The 20,595-nt window shown below is 38.9% G+C and overlaps 1 protein-coding gene across 13 annotated transcripts in view; it reads right to left on the bottom strand.

Moving 5' to 3' along the window:
- MYO9B (myosin IXB) overlaps nt 1-20,538 on the bottom strand; it is a 45,238-nt gene extending 24,700 nt beyond the window's left edge. For 10 of the 13 annotated variants that reach the window (XM_063357694.1, XM_063357699.1, XM_063357701.1 and 7 more), the window contains exons 1-4: nt 20,461-20,533; nt 13,957-14,066; nt 9,743-10,636; nt 1,242-1,336 (exon numbers count right to left, since the gene is read on the bottom strand). In XM_063357694.1, coding sequence (XP_063213764.1) covers nt 1,242-1,336; nt 9,743-10,579 — 932 coding nt within the window. In that variant the 5' untranslated portion in view covers nt 10,580-10,636; nt 13,957-14,066; nt 20,461-20,533. Of the gene's footprint in view, nt 1-1,241; nt 1,337-9,742; nt 10,637-13,956; nt 14,067-15,732; nt 15,785-19,530; nt 19,591-20,460 lie in introns of all 13 variants that reach the window. The other 3 variants (XM_063357697.1, XM_063357696.1, XM_063357698.1) reach the window with 3 other exon arrangements.
- Nucleotides 20,539-20,595: the final 57 nt, after the last annotated feature.

Raw genomic sequence — 20,595 nt, 5'->3', positions numbered from 1 at the left:
CACTATACTGTAATTGGAACAAAGGAAAATACCCAAGGAAGATGTATCTTCAGTGCTTGGTTTTAGTAGACATAACTGGGGAAAGGCAGACGAAGCTAGAAAAGTGCTAATGAAAAACTGTAAGCAGAAGCAAGATATGCAGAGTGCTAACAATCTTATCTACTCCAAGATTAAGTAGGACAAGGAATGCAAAGACTACCAGACCCCAAAAATATACTGGAAAACTTGCTAACTGGATAATTTGCTAGATTTTTATGACTGTATATACATCAGCCTAAAATGGAAGCCAGCCAGAAAACCCCTTACAGTTTGACAAAGTAATCTCCTAAATAACCTAAACTCCTTGACACGGGATACAATGAATGAGGCCAAAGTTTGAGAAGCTTTTCCTCATCCTGAAGACAAAACAAATGTATTCGAATTGCACCAATCTCCTGAGCTACTGCAACTTCATCTGAAAAAAAGCCAATTTTTTTTTCAGAATAACACTCAAAGCAAATGTGGTACAGAGTTCCCACTCATTTATGTTATTGCCATTTTGTAAACTGCAAACACACGTAAGATCCAAAGGAAAGACACCGGAGCACAAGAGTCAGTGACACTAGCAACACTCCATAGCGCACCAAGCTTCAGCTTCAGGCAGAATTCTACACCAATATTATGCGTTACAGCATTGCATCTAAACTAGCACAGGTCCATCTTGACAACGTGCATGACATACTACTGCAAATTTTGCAGATCTAAGTGTTAAAAATTAAAGGTGTATTTTACAAAGTAAGATCTGAAAGAAATTACAGCATGATGTTAGACAAGTAACAAGTATTTGCACACAAATTACTAATGTCACAGAAAATTTTTGAACAAAATTCTTCACTTGAAGTGAAAGTGCCCACTACCAAAGAAGAGTGAATCATAATCTTTGATTAATAATTTTGAGGGACTACAGTAATATGACATTATAGCATCTACTATGGGGTGAAAAAACCTATGGAAAAAGCCTTCATTGAACATGAAGGTAAAGATGCAGCAGGCAAATTTTTAACCTGATAAGGTTGTACAGGAAGGTAAGAAAATTAGGCATCACCTGATTATTCCACAAAGCTCAGTCAAGGAGTCTTGAAAACTATCCCATTGGCAAGCTATTCTCACAAGAAGAGCCTCAATAAGGCAGCATTTTATATGCAGCAGTTTCTTCACCAATTCCTAAGACCAACCCCAGAAGAATCACATACCGTACTTACCCTCGGACAATACCATTCTCTAAATAGTTGACTTGAATAAACTTTCCAAAACGACTGGAGTTATTGTTATGTGCTGTTTTTGCATTTCCAAATGCCTGTAATAAAGGAAAATGAGTTAATTTTCAATTAAATTAAATATGTCAACACATAGCTTTTCAAGCTCTTCTGTTCCTTGTTCAGCCTCCCGTTAGCCTCCAGTATAAACTCGAAATACTAAGGGAACGGCAGCACACAGATACCAAAAAGGCAGCTTAGGAAGCCTCCACTGTTCCTCACAGATCTATATATATTTATTATTTGCCCTATGCAATAATATTTGAGGGACTCAGGGAGAGGAATAATACATTTTGATACTTCTAAGAGTACAGAAAAAGTAATCACAGCTCGAGAGTGCAAATCAGCCTCAACCACTAACAATTATGACCTTAGAGAGGATACTCAGGAGGAATACGAAAGCACAATTACAATGAAATTGCCTCTCCTGCAGAAAAGCCACAAGCTATGTCTTATTCCCTAATGTATTGCTCCCACTCAAAAATGTCACAATAAACATAATTTTTCTTTAAGTGAGAAGAGAACATTAAGATCTCATTTATAAAGTTAGCCTACAAGTTTTCAGAGTTGTGTATTCAAAAAACGGGAAAAAGACAAACAGAAAGACTTTGGTTTACAGAACCACATCCTACTCACTGGCCAGCTAACTGCTACACAACACAAAAATGTAGCTTTATTAGGAGGTATTAGGAAAGAGGAAAAAACAGGTCTGGCACAAATTCTAATTGTGCATCTTTACTACTCTTGCTTGTATTGTGAGCTCTCCGATAGCTGCTAGTACACACACTACACAAAATATCCTCTGCACGAGCCACGCTTGCAAACTATAAAGATAACTTATTGCAACTGAATGTCCACTAGAATTAGTTATTGGGAATGTCCTTAACTTTATCAACTCTTAACTATGTCTTTTTAGGTTAAGAGAAACTTGTCATCCTTCTGACATGCAGGAGGCAATCCAACATATAGAGAAGAAACACCGTGTAAAATGCAATCGGTTGGAAAAATACACTGCTCAGAGCGTAGACTATCACCAGCAATTCCTGCCACAGATATTTCCTCTTAAAGCTCCAAGCAATTAAGGCCTCCATTAGGAAATCCGCCTCCCCTAATATAGAACATTTGTGGAATGATTTTACAAAAATGCACCCTTCTTCCTCCACATACTCGCATCCGGAGGATGATGGACGTGCGAATACTGTACACAACATAGAACTAAACCGTTTATACATAAAACCACCCAATTAGGGTGTATCTCCTAGGGGAGTGCTGTTTTCATGACAGTCACATTGTTTGTATATTAAACTCTTCCCCACCCCCCTTTTTTTTTTTTTTAAACTACCTCAAGGGTTGCGGCTGCACTGCAGTAGGACACCTAGACCACTGTTTCCAAAATAGGGTCTCAAAGCTCTCTTATAAGTAGATTTCCACTGCCAGATGCTTAGTTTTCAGAGAATATGAGAAACTTCTTAGAAACTGGGAGACTGTCCATAATTCTTCAGAAAACCGTTATTTCTGAGCTAAAGGAATAAGCTAAAGGAGCTCTTCCTGTGCAGGGTGATTCTACTGTAACTTCAGAAAAGTCAATGGGTCTCTAAAGGGAGAGGATTTGTGTCCAGCAGCGCTTACAGATGACTGAGGCTGAGTTCAGCCTGCTAATTTCTAGAGACCATGCTACACGTGTTATAACGCACACAGCATCCCCACTCAGATTTTTCAAAGCAACTACTGACCACAGTCATCAGTATCTTTTTGTAGCTATTACCCAACAAGTTATCTCACAGATTATTTTTTTTAGAGCCCAATTTGCATACACAGCATATTGATGTATGTATAAAATCCTGGTCAACTCCTTACAGCTACCAAACACCACCAGACCAAAAGTCCAGTACCATGAGCAAATTGTCTGCGTCCTTAGATCAGAAGCCCGTTCCTCTCCCACCGACAGTGGCTCAACTGTGGCTCTCTGAAGAACACCATCCAGCTTCTCATTTAATGCATTAAGAAATCTGTTGTAGTGAACTTTGCCAAGCTGCAGAATAGTGGACTTGCAAATTGATTCTACGAGAACTTCTTTTTGGAAAGTTTCCTACCTTAAGCCACCAGTTAACTGTCAGTATACTAGTTATATTACAGAAAGCAAACCACAATATAGCTAAATTTATCATATTAATTTTTAATAAATATTTTGGCATTATAGAGTTAAGAAATCCCATAGCCCGGCTTCCTGAAAAACTTTTCTTAGTGATTACTCATGTAAGCAATGAATACAGTTTAAAACTAAAGGCTTTTATGATCTCATGTGTCTGGTATTTAGTCAAAGCATACAGCAAATTCTTAAAAGCTGATCTAATATTATCAGTTTTTAGGAAAGTTTTCATGTACTGAATGGTGTTCTCATAAGAGCCTTTAACATCTACAACTTGTTAAAGAACATTCCAAGTCGCTTAACATTTTGAGCGGGGAATATTTTTTTTTTGTGTAACATTCAAGCTTAAACTCTAATCACTGCTACCGCATTCTTCAATGTACTCTGACAAGCTAACTATAAAAGAAGTGACATTCCTGTCTAAAATCAGAAAGGTGCAAAAATTTGAAATACTGAACTATTTATTTTGGTATTGAGCAGTTAGGTATCTTTAAGCTACTGTAGCTTTATCCTACAGAAAAAGGATTACAGATAAGAATTAAGCTCCCTTATTACCTAGCCATTGCTCTGCACAGAAAGCATCTTTCAGCGATAAGTCTAGCCAGGTACTCTATATGTAGCTCAGATTTAACTGAAATAACTCCCCGGTTTGCCTTTACAGAGAGCAATCTACTTTACAAAATAAATTCAGAAGATGCGAAGGGACAAGAGACTATTTCAGCTAAAGAGAAATAATCATCTATATAACCAAACCCATTTACTGTTTTCTCTTGAGTCCACGAGGAGACAGATAAAAATGAAAAACTAAAACTAACCCTCTCCAAAGCATAACTCTAGCTATATAAGAACAGGGTGAGTCAAAAATAGCAGACCAAGGCCAGCGGGAATCGGAGCTGGGATAGCCTATTCTGGGAGTCAGGAAGTCATCCAACCCATCCTCTTACCTTGGAATGCAAGAGGCATAAACTGGACTTTGCTAATCAAAACTCCTACAACATGACAGCTTTAAAAGTATTCAGAAAAAAACACCAAATTCTCCTTTTATTTGCTGTAAAAAGAAAACCCCAAACCACATACATGTTCCTATCTTCTACCTCAGGAACATAACTAAAAATCTCACTTCTTTCATAAGAATCACCAAAATCTGAAAAAGCTGTCAGAGTTTCTATGTAAACTGCTCTAGTCCATGGCAGAACCAGCGCTGCACAGACCAATCTTTTAATGGGCCAAATGACATTGAAGAAGACTCAAATTACACACCCTGGAAAAGGAAAAGACTGCTTTGGAGTTGAACTCAGTTTTGTTGCGGTCTTCACAGATGTGCTGCAAAATATTCACTCATTAACACAGAAGTTGCAGTGTTCAGGGTAATCTTGCAACACTGCACACTGTACGATGTCCTGGGGAAGTCTAAGCAATCCACGTGATAAAACTGTACAAAGGACAAGGTGATTTTTCCCCAAGAGATATATGCAGCAGGGAAAAGCATGCAACAACACATTTCTACCAAAAAAAGCCTAGCAACATCCAACCAAATGGGAAGAGGAAGTTCCATTCCTCCTCTGATTATGATTCTTAAAACAAACACATGCAGATAATAGCCTCAAAACAACTACTTTCCCTTAAATAGAACAGGCTACACCCACTAAATATATATGCAGACTTTTATGGCAAATACAAATGAAAACCAGAGTTGAAGCACAACTCAGCTTAAGTCTATCTTATACCAAAACCACAAGCACAATGGAACTGTAATAAAGAAAACAGAGCTGACAGCAAATTGCTTCACTCTGTTTTCCACAAAATGGTAAAGCATAAACATTTGCTTTCTACAATGAAATTTAAAAAGCTTCTTAATATGCTGAGTTCTAGAAAATCTCATGCCCCCCACCCACCTGACTGCAGTGTTAATATTAATTCATATTTACAACTGCCTTCAGAAGGCCACCTAATGAGTGCTTCCTGTTTGACTTTCCATTTTATTTGGGCCTTAATTCTTTCCAAAGAATGATTCAGAGCCATTAAGAAACTTTCAAGGACACATCCAAATGGAAATAAGCGATGCTTTTCAAAATAATACACGAAAAAGTTGTGACAACCCCAGTATTTCCATGAATTCAGGGAGAAATGAACTCTCGGCACACTGAGAAAGTAACTGCTGTAATAAACCGAGGATACTAAGGGTTACAATTTAACAACGTGCAGCAAACCAACCGCTTTGCTACAAGAAGAGGAAGCTCCAGTTCTCTCTCACTGTGTCCCTCACCGCAAGCCCCCATCCCCTCGCTCAGTTTTCTGCTGTTTAACTGAATTAATTGGCTTAAGAATCCAATAAATTAACTCCAGGTCTCCCAAATAAGTTCAGAGTCTTACATTGTACACTGTGCATTTTGTATCTGAAACATGCGCTTTAAGAGATTTTTTTCCCCCAATAAAGGGAAAATACAAGTGTCTTGGAAACTTTGCAACTGTGTATGGAAAGGTTTAATTCTCTTGTTCAAGACTTCATAAAATAAACAAAGGTTTGATTCACTATTCCCAATTTGACCCAAATAATAGTTCCCAAATGTAAATTCTTTCTTAGGACATCAACCGTAAGAGAAGGTAAAACTCCAAGTCAGGGAACTATAATCACTAAAGTTGGAAGAGGACAAAAAAGCCAGGAGCATCTTAAAACAGAGCCTATCTATCTTCCTACCAGTTTTAAAGAAACTGCTCTTCACTACCGAAGATCTACATTAGCCTACAATGTAAAAAAAAAAATAAAGCCTGAGAGCAATTCCTATACAGCTAAGGCAACCGTACATCTCACGAACTCTTAAAAACCAGCAGAAATCACAGCTTTAGGCTGTGCTGAAGCATCACTGTCCCATGGAAGCAGACAGCCTTTCAGAGCCTTTTTCCCTAGAAAGCTGCAAGTGGTGCCAAACATAATCAGAAGCAGCACAAGTTACCTCTGCTGATTAGATCCCCAAGAAGGAATATTATAAAGAGCTCAGACTCCGGTGCTGAGATTGAGTAAGAAGCATCTAAGGATCAGAAACTAACCCATGACCAGCTTTCCTCTCACTAGCGCATGTGACAGCAATTTAATTTTTAACTACGCTGCCTCAGTATCATGTATTCCATTTCTCAGCTGTTTGAGAGGGCAGTAAGAAGCAACATTTAAGGTCAAATCTCTCATGGTACAGCTATAACAGCATTCTTCAAAGTCTAGAAATTGTGAACAAGGAGGTAAAATATTAACAATAGTTTATCTTCAAATTACTTACACATTTGAACAGAGACTAGTTAGCCAACACAGAAACAGAATTTGATAAGAAATATGTTTCCAAGTTCACTTAATATGTGATGATAAAATTATAAATCCATCTCCATAACACACTAACAGTGCTCACCTCTCTGTGCTAGAAATGTTTGCTTTAACTCCTTGAACAAAAGGTCAACCTATAAACAGACAAATTTTAGTTAGGTGTCAGGAAAATAAGAGGTCACTAAAAAGGGGAAGTTCTGACCCAAAATGGAACCAACTTCTACATCATGAAGTCAGGGAAACAGATTTCAGTCAAGAGTATATTTTCATCTTTTATGGGCACTCAAAACTTCAAACAGAACATTCTCAAATAGTTTAGGCGCACTGCAAAACTTCATGCAAAAAAAAAAAAATCCCCTGAAACATCCATTTAAGAAAAATTCCCTTTTACGACTTCAGTTCCCTTAAGTAAAAACCCAAATGAGTCACCGCAGTTGGATTTAGAAGTGACAAACTCTAACAGAAGAGTTTGTCGTCAGTTTAACTTCCACAAAGCAAAGTAAGCTTTCCGCACATTCCCCTCCGACACCAAGATTTGACTTGTTGTTTTTTTTAAATTACACTTAGTAACTGGAATTGCACAAGAGTATCCATATTGGGAAACATGGAAGCTTCATTGGCCACTGAATCCACTCTGCACTATGCAAAGTAGAGTAGTTTGATTCTTCTTCTCTATGTTCTAAACCTACCATAGCATCATTTTTTAATATGCGCTAAAGTGATGTGAACAGAGAAGTATATTTCCACTAGAGTTGTGCCAAAATCACAGGCACAACAGTGATTTATTTCAGCCTGGACAAGTCTCAGCCTCGGCAAGTTTCAAAAAGGTTTCTTCCTCCATAATTTCAAGTCAATGAATAATACTTTTAATACAAAAACATATATTCAATTCTGAATGATGTTTTAGGATTCAGACGTGCCTACCAATTTTTTATATTTAGTTGTCATAAACCCCTTTATCTTTTTCAATATTTGGGAGGACAAGTTTACACTGAATCAATCTGCGACTGACAGACACCCTCAAAGAAGTAGAGTGAGAAGTTTTTTTTGAGCATTTCAGAGAAGAGCCTCGCCTTGCGTTTTAGATAATATGTACTCCAACAGCCATGCTAGAACCCATTTGGCAAGTTCGCAAGCTAAGCTTCCAACCAGTCATCATATTTCTAGTTAGCAAGACTATTTTCTCATGAAGTGCATTTCTAATGCTCAGTGGAAGACTAAAGAAGTTGCAGGACTTATGACAACCAATCTTACTGTAGAAAATCACAAATATCTCTTCATGAACACTCACAGGCATAGAATCATTTAGGTTGGAAAAGACCCTTGTGATCATCGAGTCCAACCATCAACACCACTCTACAGAGTTCTCCCTTACACCATATCCCCTAACACCACACCTAAACGACTCTTAAACACATCCAGGGATGGTGACTCCACCACCTCCCTGGGCAGCCTATTCCAGTCTCTGACCACTCTTTCTGTGAAGAATTTTTTCCTAATGTCCAGCCTAAACCTACTCTGTTGCAGCTTGAAGCCATTCCCTCTTGTTCTATTGCTAATTACCTGTGAGAAGAGACCAGCACCAACCTCTCTACAATATTCTTTTCAAATAGTCACAGCGAGTGATGAGGTCTCCCCTCAACCTCCTTTTCCTCAAACTAAACAGTCCCAGCTCCTTCAATCACACCTCATGAGATTTATTCTGCAGGCTCTTCACCAGCTTCGTTGCCCTCCTCTGCACTCGCTCCAGCACCTCGAGATCTCTCTCGTATTGAGGTGCCCAAAACTGGACACAACAAACTCCAGCAAAGTTATTAATTTTAATTTTCAATCTGGGGATATGTGCATTTCTCATTCAGTGGACAAAGCGCAACTCAAGATTTTACGTGTCTACCTGGTTTGACACAGCTGTATCACATCCGGTAGACCAGGATCTGAAACAGTTAATTTTATCAAAGGCAGCAAGATCAGCTGATCAAACAGTGCTTTCCACAGTGACCCCTTCCTGTTTTCTGTTTAGAACAGCAAACTTGAACTCCAGCAACCAACAAACCTCAAACAATTTTACTTCTTCTTTCAAGCAGCAGAAAGGAAGGCAAAAAAGAACTTGCATGTATTCCTCATTCTTTACAGAACAGCTTTCAAATCACGTTTATAAGTACATTTTAAAGTTTAACCTCATCGCTTTTTCACACCTTACTAAAAGCTTTTTTTTTTTTTTTTACATGGAAGTGTTGTTACATTTGAGAATATTTAAACCTAAAAATCACAATGGCCACATTCAAGCTCCTTGCTGTTGAAGATTTTATTATGGGTGACCATTACATTCATGGAAGCTTTTAGAGTTTTTCCTTTCAGATGAGAGAGTAAAAGGGAGAGGCTGAAGTCCAAAAGATCAGTTTAAGTTTGTCCTGCCGTTAGCTAACGCAAGACCAGCTGTACCCCTTCTCACATGTTTAGTTTTGCTTTCTGTTAGAAACACTGTAGTAGTTAAAAGCCCAAACCCACTCACACTTTCTCCCTAACTAACAACATTGCTCTCTTCAAAACAAACAATTGTAGAAAGGAAATAACTCCCTCAAAAAGCGAGTTCGTAAAAATGCTGCAGGACATGCTTACACACAAAGGCACTATCACACTAAGCAGTTACTGTTTCAGTGGAACAATGTTTTTATGAAAACATTTACTTACGATTTGATTCAAATGCCATCAAAACTTTAAGATGGAAAACACAGGTAACCTCTGTCCCAGAATATTAGTGTTTAGTGGTGGAAAGTTAAGTCAGATGTAAATTAAAAGCAACAGGAAGTCAACTGAATGGAAGGATAAATTAAGGAAAATCAATTAGAAGCAGTCAAGCAACACAGCGAAATACCAATGCAGCCCAGTGATATTTAAAGCCCAAACCAAGTAAGTACTCAACAGCAGTTATTAGAAGTTTTCAAGAAACAATTTTCACAGAAGGCAATTTTAGCATAAATTTACCTCCAGAACTGGTCCAGCTCCTAGAATAGTTCTCTCCACACCACTTGCGTACCCTTTCTGGCTCAGTGCTGTGAGACAGTGAATTAAGAAGTTTGTGCTTTGAGTTTTCCCAGACCCACTTTCACCTGATATAACTATGCACTGATTAACATGTTTTTTAAGCATTGTGTGATAAGCCACATCAGCAATGGCAAAAATATGAGGCTCCAGCTTCCCAAGTTGATGATTCTCATACATCTTGACATATTTAGGATTATAAATGGGCAGGAACTTAAAGGGGTTAATTGCAATCAGAATACTTCCTGCATAAGTATAAATTTTGTGTTTTAGAAAGCGACATTTGAGATTCTCTAGAAGCGTTGTCTCTGTTAAATTGGGGAGATTGCACAAGTCATCAAAGTCCTCCTGATGCCATGGAAGAAAACCCCTTTCAACCAATCGCCGAGCATCTGTCTCCTTGGAAAGCAATTGCATCTGGACATATTTGATGGTCCCATCAGTGTTCCTTTCTTGTAAAAGGAAGTAGTACCCATCCTTTTGCGGATGCTCATCCTGAGCACGACGAGGCCAAAGTAAAACCCTATGAACAGGAGAATCATTTATATCAAGTACCCATTCTTCACCACCCGATTCTTTCACTTCCACGAGCACATAATGTTTCGAGACATCCAAGTTTAAGATATTAATCACATCCTTGATGACATCTGAAGATGTGCTGTCCTTGGTTGCTGTCACTTTGCAGCAGGGAGCACTTTCTGTTGACAGTTGGGGGTAAATATGAAGATTGTAGGCTGCCTTTGCCTGGCAAACTGCACTGTCAGCATCTTTTAAACTCATTCTGCCCCCAAATGGGCTTCAGTCTTCCACCTCTGCTTAATATGCAGTGCCCATCGTCTAAAAAAAAAAAAAAAAAAAGAAAAAAGAAAAAGAAAGTCAGACATCAAGAAAAAAGTGTACAAGAGGTATTAGGGCAAGGCATCAAGGTATTCTAGTGGGAGGTATCCCTGCCCATGGCAGCGGGGTTGGCACTAGATGATCTCTAAAGGTCCCTTCCAACTCTAACCGTGATTCTATATGATATGATCATTTTCTGGCAGATGAGAATAAAGTCATTTAATAGTCAAATTATTAATTAAAGAACAAATGCACTATTTTTGCACATCAGTGATATTATTTCAGTCTGCTTAGCCTATCCAATGTAGCTGGTAGCTGCCACAATATCTATCCTCCTATTCCCATGTCATCCCTATCTCCCTGTTACCAGAGCACAAGCATTCGAACAGCCACAAAGCAAACTGAACTGGGATAAATGTTCAAATTAAAACTTCCTTGTTTCCCCAGATTAGTTTTAACCCAGATAACTTCCCTGACGCGTTTCACTGTATGGCTACACAAACATTTTTTCATCCTCCCACACAAACCCTTCCTTAAAGCTGCACAAGCAGCTTGAGGTAGAAAGAGGGTTTGATCACTTTTGAAATCAGCAGTGACAGCTTAGAGCAGCCATGAACTACATCAGAAGAAGCAGTGCACAGCTGCAAGGAGGAAGACAGTTCTGACACTGCAATCCACACATTTTTTTCCTGTTTCCCCTAACTGACCTCTTTTCATGAAAGGTGAAGATAGGTACAGTATTTACCCCCACTCAGCTTTAAGGAGACAGTGTCTATAGCTGACCAGTGCAAATGCGGCTCTCAATTCCTTCTATCCCAGCACACCATAGTGACTTCTTGAACATGCATAATTTACCCAGATGGGAGACTGCTAATTTCACTCGAGTGAACCACATCCTTGCCTCAGTAAGGTTTGAACATGCTTTTTATCTTCCATTTTAGGCAACAAAGTAAGATCAGTCTTATTGCAACTACTTTTCAGTTCAGCTAACAAATAACCCATTTTGTTCACTAGTTTTTAGAACTTTTCACATCAACCCTTCCCTCACTGGGTTTCAGAAACCTCATGCATGAATCTCCAAAAATCATTCTGATTGCTTTTTCCTCCTTTCATCCCTGATGCAGGCCAGCAACCTAACATCAACCCCACGGAAGTCAACCTCCTCCTTACTGCCAAGTTAAATGCCTCAGATTTAGCAACATTCTGCGCCTTTGCCAGTGATTTCTCTCTCAAATGCAATTCAGTACACCCAGATCACTAGGACTAAGTCTGCTTACACTGCTTTAGTCCAACAGTTTCTTAGCTTACCCACGGGCAGTAAAAGAAGAAGGATAATGAAGTACCCTCTTTGTTTTAACAGTCTGTAAAACTTCACACCCAGAATATCAGTTCAATTTTTGTTTCAAAAACAAAGTGTTCTAATTATACACTTACATGCTGAATATATATATTAAAATAAATAAATAGGCAGAGAAATGCCAATTCTCATTGCTTTTTGCCACTAAATAACTGCACAGGAACTTGCATAAGGCCACAGAGACCAATCATTTCAAATTAAAATCAGCAGAATTGGAAGCATTTAGCTGCCACTTCCACTGCATGTAATGAATCACTTCACAGAAACATATGACATAGTTCTGCCTCATGAACAGCCTCAGAGCAGAGAAGTGTGCTTTAAGAGAACTCTGAATAGTAAACTTACAGAAGACATTGTTATGCAAGCTGTATCATTTCTAGTGACTACTCATCAAAAGGAAGGCTGAGCAAGCCACAGGGAGCAACACAAACCACAGGACATCTCTAGCCAAGCTCTATGATCCCTCCGAGAACATTAAATTTCATTCTTCGTTCATTAAGCAAAGTTTATTGCAAAAACTTGGTCATACAGAAGGATGGACCAGTGAGCTCAAAGTCCCCTCTCCATTTCATGTAATTATCACTGACCAGTGGCTAATAAGTCTGAAGTACCTTTGAAGTAGTTATGCAAGTGTAAGACATTTTTAATAAGCTCAAACACCTTAACATATAGTAGAATCTACAGCTCACAGGGAAGATGAATCTGGAGCACAGACAGAAGAAAAAAAAAAAAAAAAAAAAAAAAGAACAACAGTGACCATTTTCCCCTCAAGTTAGCCCGCCAGTTCAAGGGAGACGGTCTTGTGCAGACTTCCTTTTTCCCCTCCCCAGCAATTAGTTTCAGACACACAGTCTGGTATGATAGAGGAAGTCCCCTCAGTAAGCATTTTCACCAAAACTGCACCCTAAGAAGCATGGCACCAACTTTTCAGGCTCACAGAAAAGCTGAGCCTAGGTGCTGACCTCTGACTTTAGGAATATACGTTTCCTAAGCTTGTCTCATGTCAGCTACCAAGATATATCTGGTACATTGCTCAAGCCTCCCATATCACACTTTCCAAAGAGGAAACCGGAACACAGATGGCCTCTTCTGGTGAAAAACCCATGCCAATTATAGTAAGCAGCAATGCGATAGCTGGTACTGTCTGCTCAGGTGTGTACGACTGAAAAACTAGAAAGAGAACGACCTCTCATCCTGAAGACAGATTTCTGACAAAGCAACATACAGACATTAACCTTAATATATTTATGCTACACACAGATTTCCAAATTATGCAGCCATCATACAGCTTGATCAAAGTTCAAGCAGGAATCCATCACTCCATAGGAATGATTTGGAAGATAATCTACAGTAGAAAAAACTTGCTGAAACAGGATTTCAATGCACAGTCACATCACCACTCAACAGAAAGACAGTCAGCATAACATTGCCCCATTTTAACCAGATATGAAATCCAGACACTACTTGCTTCCTTTCAACACCACTGAGCTTTAAGACTGCTCTTTCACTCAACAACTTAAAACAGATATGCTAATTTGAATCATTTAATACTGATTATAAGGCTTTAAGAAGAAAAAAAAAAATTAAATTCTAAAAGTCACTTAAGGAAAAGTAGCACCCAGTTACTGTTAATTCCTTTTAACCAATTCTGCTTTTGTTACCTACAGTTTATTTACCCAAAAACGTACTACACAAGTCCCAGAAGAAATAACATGATGCTTAAATCTTATACCCAAGAATCAGAATGAGGACATCTAGTCATTACAAACAGAGGCTGGAGGAAAACCTGCTCATCTCCAACTACTTGTAATTTTCTTAGAAAGGACATAAAATTTATTTGATAATATTGCTCTAAAAGAGACAGACTTTGGTACACCCGACTTCACACTAAACAAGATTTCAAGCAATAAATTAGAACATAAAAGCAAGAAAGCATACACTGAACAGATTATAAATTGGTTACCTAATGAGTTCCAGTATTCAACTAAGGATAGGGTATCATCAAGCAAGTGGAGGATTAGATTCTATTGAAGCTGGATTCCTGGCATCAAAGTAAACATTTTCATGATGATTCTAAACAAAAGAGAAGAGTTACTGGTAAGGAATGTATCATAGGGAGATTGAGAACGCAGTAAGTAATCAAAAAGCTACATCAGTTATATAGTTCAGTAGTATAGCAGCAAGAAAAAAAATGCTAAACAAATTTCAGCTCAGTTTATAGACAGATATAGCTTCAAATTTATCCAAGAAACAATCCATACCAGAGGAATGGAATGGGAGCTGTCCTGAAATAGGCTTGAAAACCATAGCAGGTAATCATTTAAACATGGTATTCTAATATAAAAGTAAATGTAATTCCCAGCTACACATCAAATGAATATTTAGTTAGGCAGCCATACTACCCTTGTACCCAGAAAGTACATGACTCATACTGCAACTAGAATGTATCCAAAATTCAATTAAGAAGCTGAGATAAGAACAGCAATGACAACAACAAAAAATCTGCTAGAAAATAGCCCCTTAGAGCAAAACACTATGGAAGCTTTGTCTATGAGAAACACACAGAGGAGACCGATATCAGTTTAAGTCCTTGCATGGGGAACTAGAGTTTGGTAACAATCACCAGTCTGGAGGACAAAGCTGTAACACAAGCCAGTGGCTGGAATTCAAAGCTAGACAAATTCAGGATAACACAAGATATAAACGTCACCAGAAGGCTACCCTACACTGCAAAAAATTAACTGACACTAATGATGAGGCCTGACTGCTAAAGCTCTCTTTAGAAAAATCAGCCAGTCCCCAGTTACAGATGTGCCTGAACTAAAAAGTTAATTAGGTACCACCCTCTCATTTATGTCAAAAGTGGTCTGAACAGATGATTACAATGATTCCTTGTAATTTTATCATCTCTAGTTATTTAGAAAATTTTTAAGCAATTGAAATATTTATTCAGTGTAATTTGTCTCATCAAAGAAACACAAGCCTGAATTCAGGTGCAAAGAGTACTGGAGGAAAAAGGAGAAATACAAGAGTAGAAGGTAATAATGAAACCGTATTGGTCAGCATGCAAAACAGCAAACTCAGGAAAACAGCAGCCGAGCCACCACTGTTGAGTTCTCTCTCAGATGGAAATTCTGCAGTTACCTCAATTTTTTCAATATTCTCTCTTATACAAAGTCCCTTTCCAACGCATGGGAAATAAACAAAGCTGTGTGTCAGAGAATTTAATAAGTGGAAGGCAGAAGCTGGCACTAGGTGCACATCAACTAATTTTAGACTTCACATTCAGACTTCTTCCTGTTTTCCTTAAAATGCTTTACTTTTCACTAGCCTTTTGTAACACAAGTATACATCTTCACAGCACTTAAAATTTACTAAGTACAGTCATCAGCATCTACAAAACACAGCAAAGCATTATTTTTCACCATAGTCTTGTTCTAGAGATGCAAACACAGAGTTAGGTAAGCCAGGCAAGACAAAAAAAAAAAAATCAGATACACAAAGCTTTTGCTTCTAACCTTTTATTCAACACATGAGACTGAATCAATTCTGTGGGCGAGTGGGGCAACAGCTGCATGAGATTAGTGTGTTAAAGGATATAGTGATTTATGATTTGCACCCTTGTGACAGTGGTTTCATTGTGCCAGTATAACATACACAATTTACTGGTACTTATTTCAAGTGAGATCGGAGAGAAGTAAATCTGAAATAGTGCTAGACAAATTTAAATATAACGTACCAGTTACAGGCCACCTTCGCTCAACTATCCTGGAAGGAGAATTCCAACAGGCCTAGAAAAATGGAAGGAAGTCTAACCAATCTAAAAACTTTTTTCAGGATTTTGTTACCTTCCCTACCCCATCCTTTGCAGGTTCTACAGACAGTGTATTTTGTTAACAGCAGTAACATAACAAGCTTATAAAGCAACATTCTAACACTATATTTATTTTTATATTACCTATCAATTAGTACTTTCACTTCCTTATAAAGAAAAACCCAGTGGGCTTATCAAACAATAATCTAAGTGAACATGGGGCTCTACTATTTAGTCCATCATTGGAGGATTGATTATACTTGCCACTTAAATGACTGAGTAGGGTAACGCTTCAGGTAACCATGTCAATACTTTGTAGAAGAAATGCAGAAGGCTACATAATTTATCATCAGTCTGTAATTTTACTTTCTGCTCAAACAACATTAATAGAAAACCAATAATTCCAATTCTATATGGTGATTTTCATGATATTTTCTAAGTGTTTTCAAGTCTCCATTAAGCTAATTAATTTTTCAATATGCATTAACGCCAACATTGTCCACTTAATAATGCAGTAAAATTCTAGAAGAGAACTTTGCCCCAATCAGCATAGGGTATCCTTTTAGTTTAAATAAGGCCATAATCTGAAGTCACATATTTAGTCAATGAATCATAGTGAAGCTAAAAAGGGAAAGCTACCATTACAGCAAAACTGTTGAGGATGAACTTTATAATATGCCAGTTCTTCACATTTTCATGTACATTTCCAGTACTGCATTCCTCAAACTGAAAGATTCAAGCTTCTCCCATTTTTCATCATGTAATTTTCAACACAAAAGTAGAAACATAGCACAAGTACTTGATATCTAATGTTCTTGAGCATCAGAATCACCAATGACGATGCACAAAAGAGATCCCTCTGCCTAATCAAACTGAAAAAAAATTAGCAATTTCAAAAATATTCAGCTATTACTTATCCTTGATTTCCAAAGCAAGGAATTTCCAGCAAAATAGGCTACAGAGACACTCTAAATTTAGTTTCCACAATTAACTGTGCGATACAGGTAAGGCAAAGGTCTCGACCCTAGTCTTACCTCATCTCGTAAGGACATACAGTTGCTGTTAGTTAAGCATAATTAATTTTAATATTTTTCCAGTATCCAGACATTTGCAGATTACCTGAAAATTGCTTTGCATTCTAATAACACTTCAATATTTTTCTTGGTCATAAAAAGTTCTGCTGGACTAAACAACTTTAGATCCTTGGTTTTCTTTAGCTAAAAGTTCTTGGCTTTTTCTGCTCCAAAAGGAGTAGTTCTGAATGGAGCATGCGAATTTACAACACATTTGTTACTACTCTTTGTAATCAACCCTGCCAGAGAAGTTACTGCCACAGACTGCCTAACAAAGGAGAAGCTGGACTGCAATGCGAGTAATGCAATGTAATACAGGAAAAAGTCAAAGAAATTACCTTCGTTACAGGCAGTTCCTTCTCAGTCACCTTCTCTCTACTCCCTACGGCCTGGGAGACCCTGATCCAAATCTACACCCTCAAGCCACCTAAGATGCAGGCCTCTACTTTCTTTTAATGACTCAGATGCACAATTAAACCTCAAGACAAGGATACCTTATCAGTCTTACAGTGACATTAAAGGTCTATAGCATGTTATTAACCTTACAAAAAGTGTGATGTCAGAGTTACAGATGTAGGCTCAAGTATGATTCAGAGGAAATGAAAAAGTGTCCCTGTTGACAAAAAAAGGAATGAAGACAACAAACCAGAGTCTTAGTTGCAAAGAGTATAAGCCAAAAGAACCTTGGAGACTATTCTACCACCTTTTGTACTTTTCTTAATTTTATCCTTAGTAGTGTTACAGCTGTCAGTAAAGGAAGTAAAAATCTCATTGGTTTAATGCTGCATTTACACTGATAAGAAATTTTCTTAGGAAACTCCAGGTCGAACTTTTGTGTGAATTAAGAAAAAAAAAAAGGGGGGTTTCATCAGCAGAATGTAGACATGTCAAAAATACCTTTTAAAACACTTTTATTGTTAAACTTTGTTGGTCTTTAAAGGAAGAGAATATTTTTCTAGGATCTGCATTGAGTTTCATTTGGTAATCAGATACAAACACAATAAAGCCTAGATAAAAGCAACTCTACAGGCCACACTTAGGTCACCTGATACATCAGGAAAACATGATATACCAGAGACAAAACCTCTGAATTTTCATTTTCTGAAATAAAGACACTCCTAGTCCTTTCAGAAGGCAGATAATCTATTAAAATAGCCATCTATTGAAGAAAATGAATTCCTATCAGCACCTCAGGCTTTACTTCTCCTTGATCTTAGAATAAGTAGGTCTTGTTTCTTAGAAGTGTGATTAATAAATATCTTCAGCTTTCATATTTACAAAGAAGTACTGAACTACAGACTTTCGGTTGAATCATAATTTTTCACTCTTTTCCATGGCTATTGAGATAGCTAATACTGTTGCATCTTTTAGGAATTTTTCCTTTTTAAATGCCTAAGATATGCGAATCATGGTATTTGACCAGCTAGCTAAGGAAAGGCCATATTTAGCCTAAGCAATATTGAACTACGTGCATATGAGTCAAACTGTTATTCATACACAGGATTATTCAAGAGGTCTAATGTTTGAATCATTATTTGTCAGAAAACTCAGTCTGTACAAAGTATTACTTTCTAGGTGAACCTCACTTAAATTTTTCATCAGCTGCTTTTACTCTTCCTAAATTATTTAGTTCTATAAGCGTTTTAGGTTCCACAGAAAAACACAGACTTATGAGCCTTCCCATTCTGATTAGACTATCCATTTGCACAGACAGCTGCCCTGTCACTGCACAAACTACATTCAACTACTGAAAAAGCTTTTTGTGGAGATAACCTTCAAATAAGGTGACCAAAAAAAACCCCAACAAAACCAAAAAAAATCCAAACAAACCCCAAGCAACCCAAATTGTACAATTCTACGAAAACAGTTCTGTCACATTACTGCAGTAACTCCTGACTTTTATGCTAATAAATAAACACTAATGATTAAGGAAATGGTCTTATATGCATCATCACGAAAAGCAGAGGCTGTTACCGGACTTCAAGTGTAGAGCAGGTAAAGAATCTCATTGTTAGTTCAAAGGCAAAAATAATCACAATTAACTCTTTTCTAAAGAAAGCCACAGTGAATCTTGAAACTAATACGAATACACATATGCGTTAGAAGTTCCCCATATTGTTTCCCCTACATTAAAGGGATTTGTTCCTGACAAGATTCCAAGTTAAAGACACCAAAGGCTTCCTAAAACTTGATGGGTGTGACACCAATATACTAAACCGGACTGCAGGCTTACCTCACACTGTTACTTTAGGGCAAGTACTTCAGTTATGTATTCCAGCTAACAGACCTGAAATCAGAGAGCTTCTAATTACCCATGACAAACTCTTATTTGCAAACAGCTAGGTAGACAAACCGATACCAAGCCACCTCTAGGAGTAATGTGGGAGGATGCTGATGACATCTTTGAAAGGCTAATTACATCTGCCAGAAGCCTGAGATCATCTCCAACCCTTTGCTATACAGCCGCCCATTTCCAGAAGGTGAAATCAAAGAATACTGAACTCATTTGCATCCAAAGTACTTCTCACTTTTCACAAAGAGGACTTGCAAACAAAGCTGGGTAAGAATTTTGCCAAAATACTTACAGAATAATAGAAAATAAGTCTGAAAATTATACTGGGAAGTCATCTGACATCAGGATTGCACATACCTATGTGAAGGGTATGGTCACAGTAGTCATGAATCAGGATGGTACTTTGCTACTTTTAGCCTACAAAAACACGTAACAAAAAGATGTTCCCAGATTGCAAAAGTTTTACTTTCCAGAGATTGCAAAACCCAGCTTACCAAAAAGACACAGCGCTTCTAAGATACAAACAGCTAGAGGCATATATAAGCTAGGCAATGATGGTCACCATGATAAAGCACGACCTCAACACAGCAGCACTGATATTGTCAAGAGCTGCTCAAAAATAAAACAAAGAAACAAAAGAACCCAGAGAGCTTCAACGAATTTTTTGAAAGATGCCGAGATACTTGTACGAAAGGTTACAGGCTGTTCATACCGAGAGCTAGAGACACCATGTGAAAAAGCAGAACGCTGCGTGGTTGTAAGAGCAGAAAGCAGGAGGTGGAAGTTAACTCCGTGCCCTGATCGAGATCTTCCCCCCGCACATCGCCTGAGAGACAGGCGGCGGGGCATGTTCCTTCCCTTGGGGCACGTCCAGCTCTTCGAGCACATCAGATGCAAAACGAGTCAGCAACAACACACCGGCCACCGCGTCGCGTCCCCCCCCAGCCCCAGCAGCCGCCCCAAAGCCAGGCACACCAGGGCGCCGGCTCCCGAGGGGGCGACCCGAGGAACGGCCCCCGGGCTCCTGAGGGAAGCGGTGGAGCCCCTCAGCTCCCCCCCGCCAGACGTTTCGCCCTCAGAACCACCGCCGCCCGCCGGACGCTTCCCCCTCAGAACGCCCGCGCCCGCCACACCAGCCCCGGGCTCGGTGGTCTGTGTGAGACCCGGTCCCTCTGAGGGGCCACCACCACAGAGTTCAGTCGCCCATAGAGGACGCACTGGAGGGAGGGAGGGAGGGAAAGAAGGAAGGAGAATGGGCGCCCACCGGAGGCGCGGGACGCCATTTACCTCAGCCGGTGGGTGAAGCGCTAGCGACCAGCACCGCCGCCCGCCACAGGCCCCGCCGAGGCGCCGCTCGCCACTTCCGGGTAGGGGGAGGCAGGGCGGCGCCCATTCAGCGCCGCTCGCGCACGGCGCATGCGC

This window comes from Chroicocephalus ridibundus, chromosome 22 (assembly GCF_963924245.1).
Source record: "Chroicocephalus ridibundus chromosome 22, bChrRid1.1, whole genome shotgun sequence".
Lineage (NCBI taxonomy): Eukaryota > Metazoa > Chordata > Aves > Charadriiformes > Laridae > Chroicocephalus > Chroicocephalus ridibundus.
The sequence above is the reverse complement of the archived record's forward strand: the minus strand, read 5'-3'. Positions and strand labels throughout refer to the sequence as shown.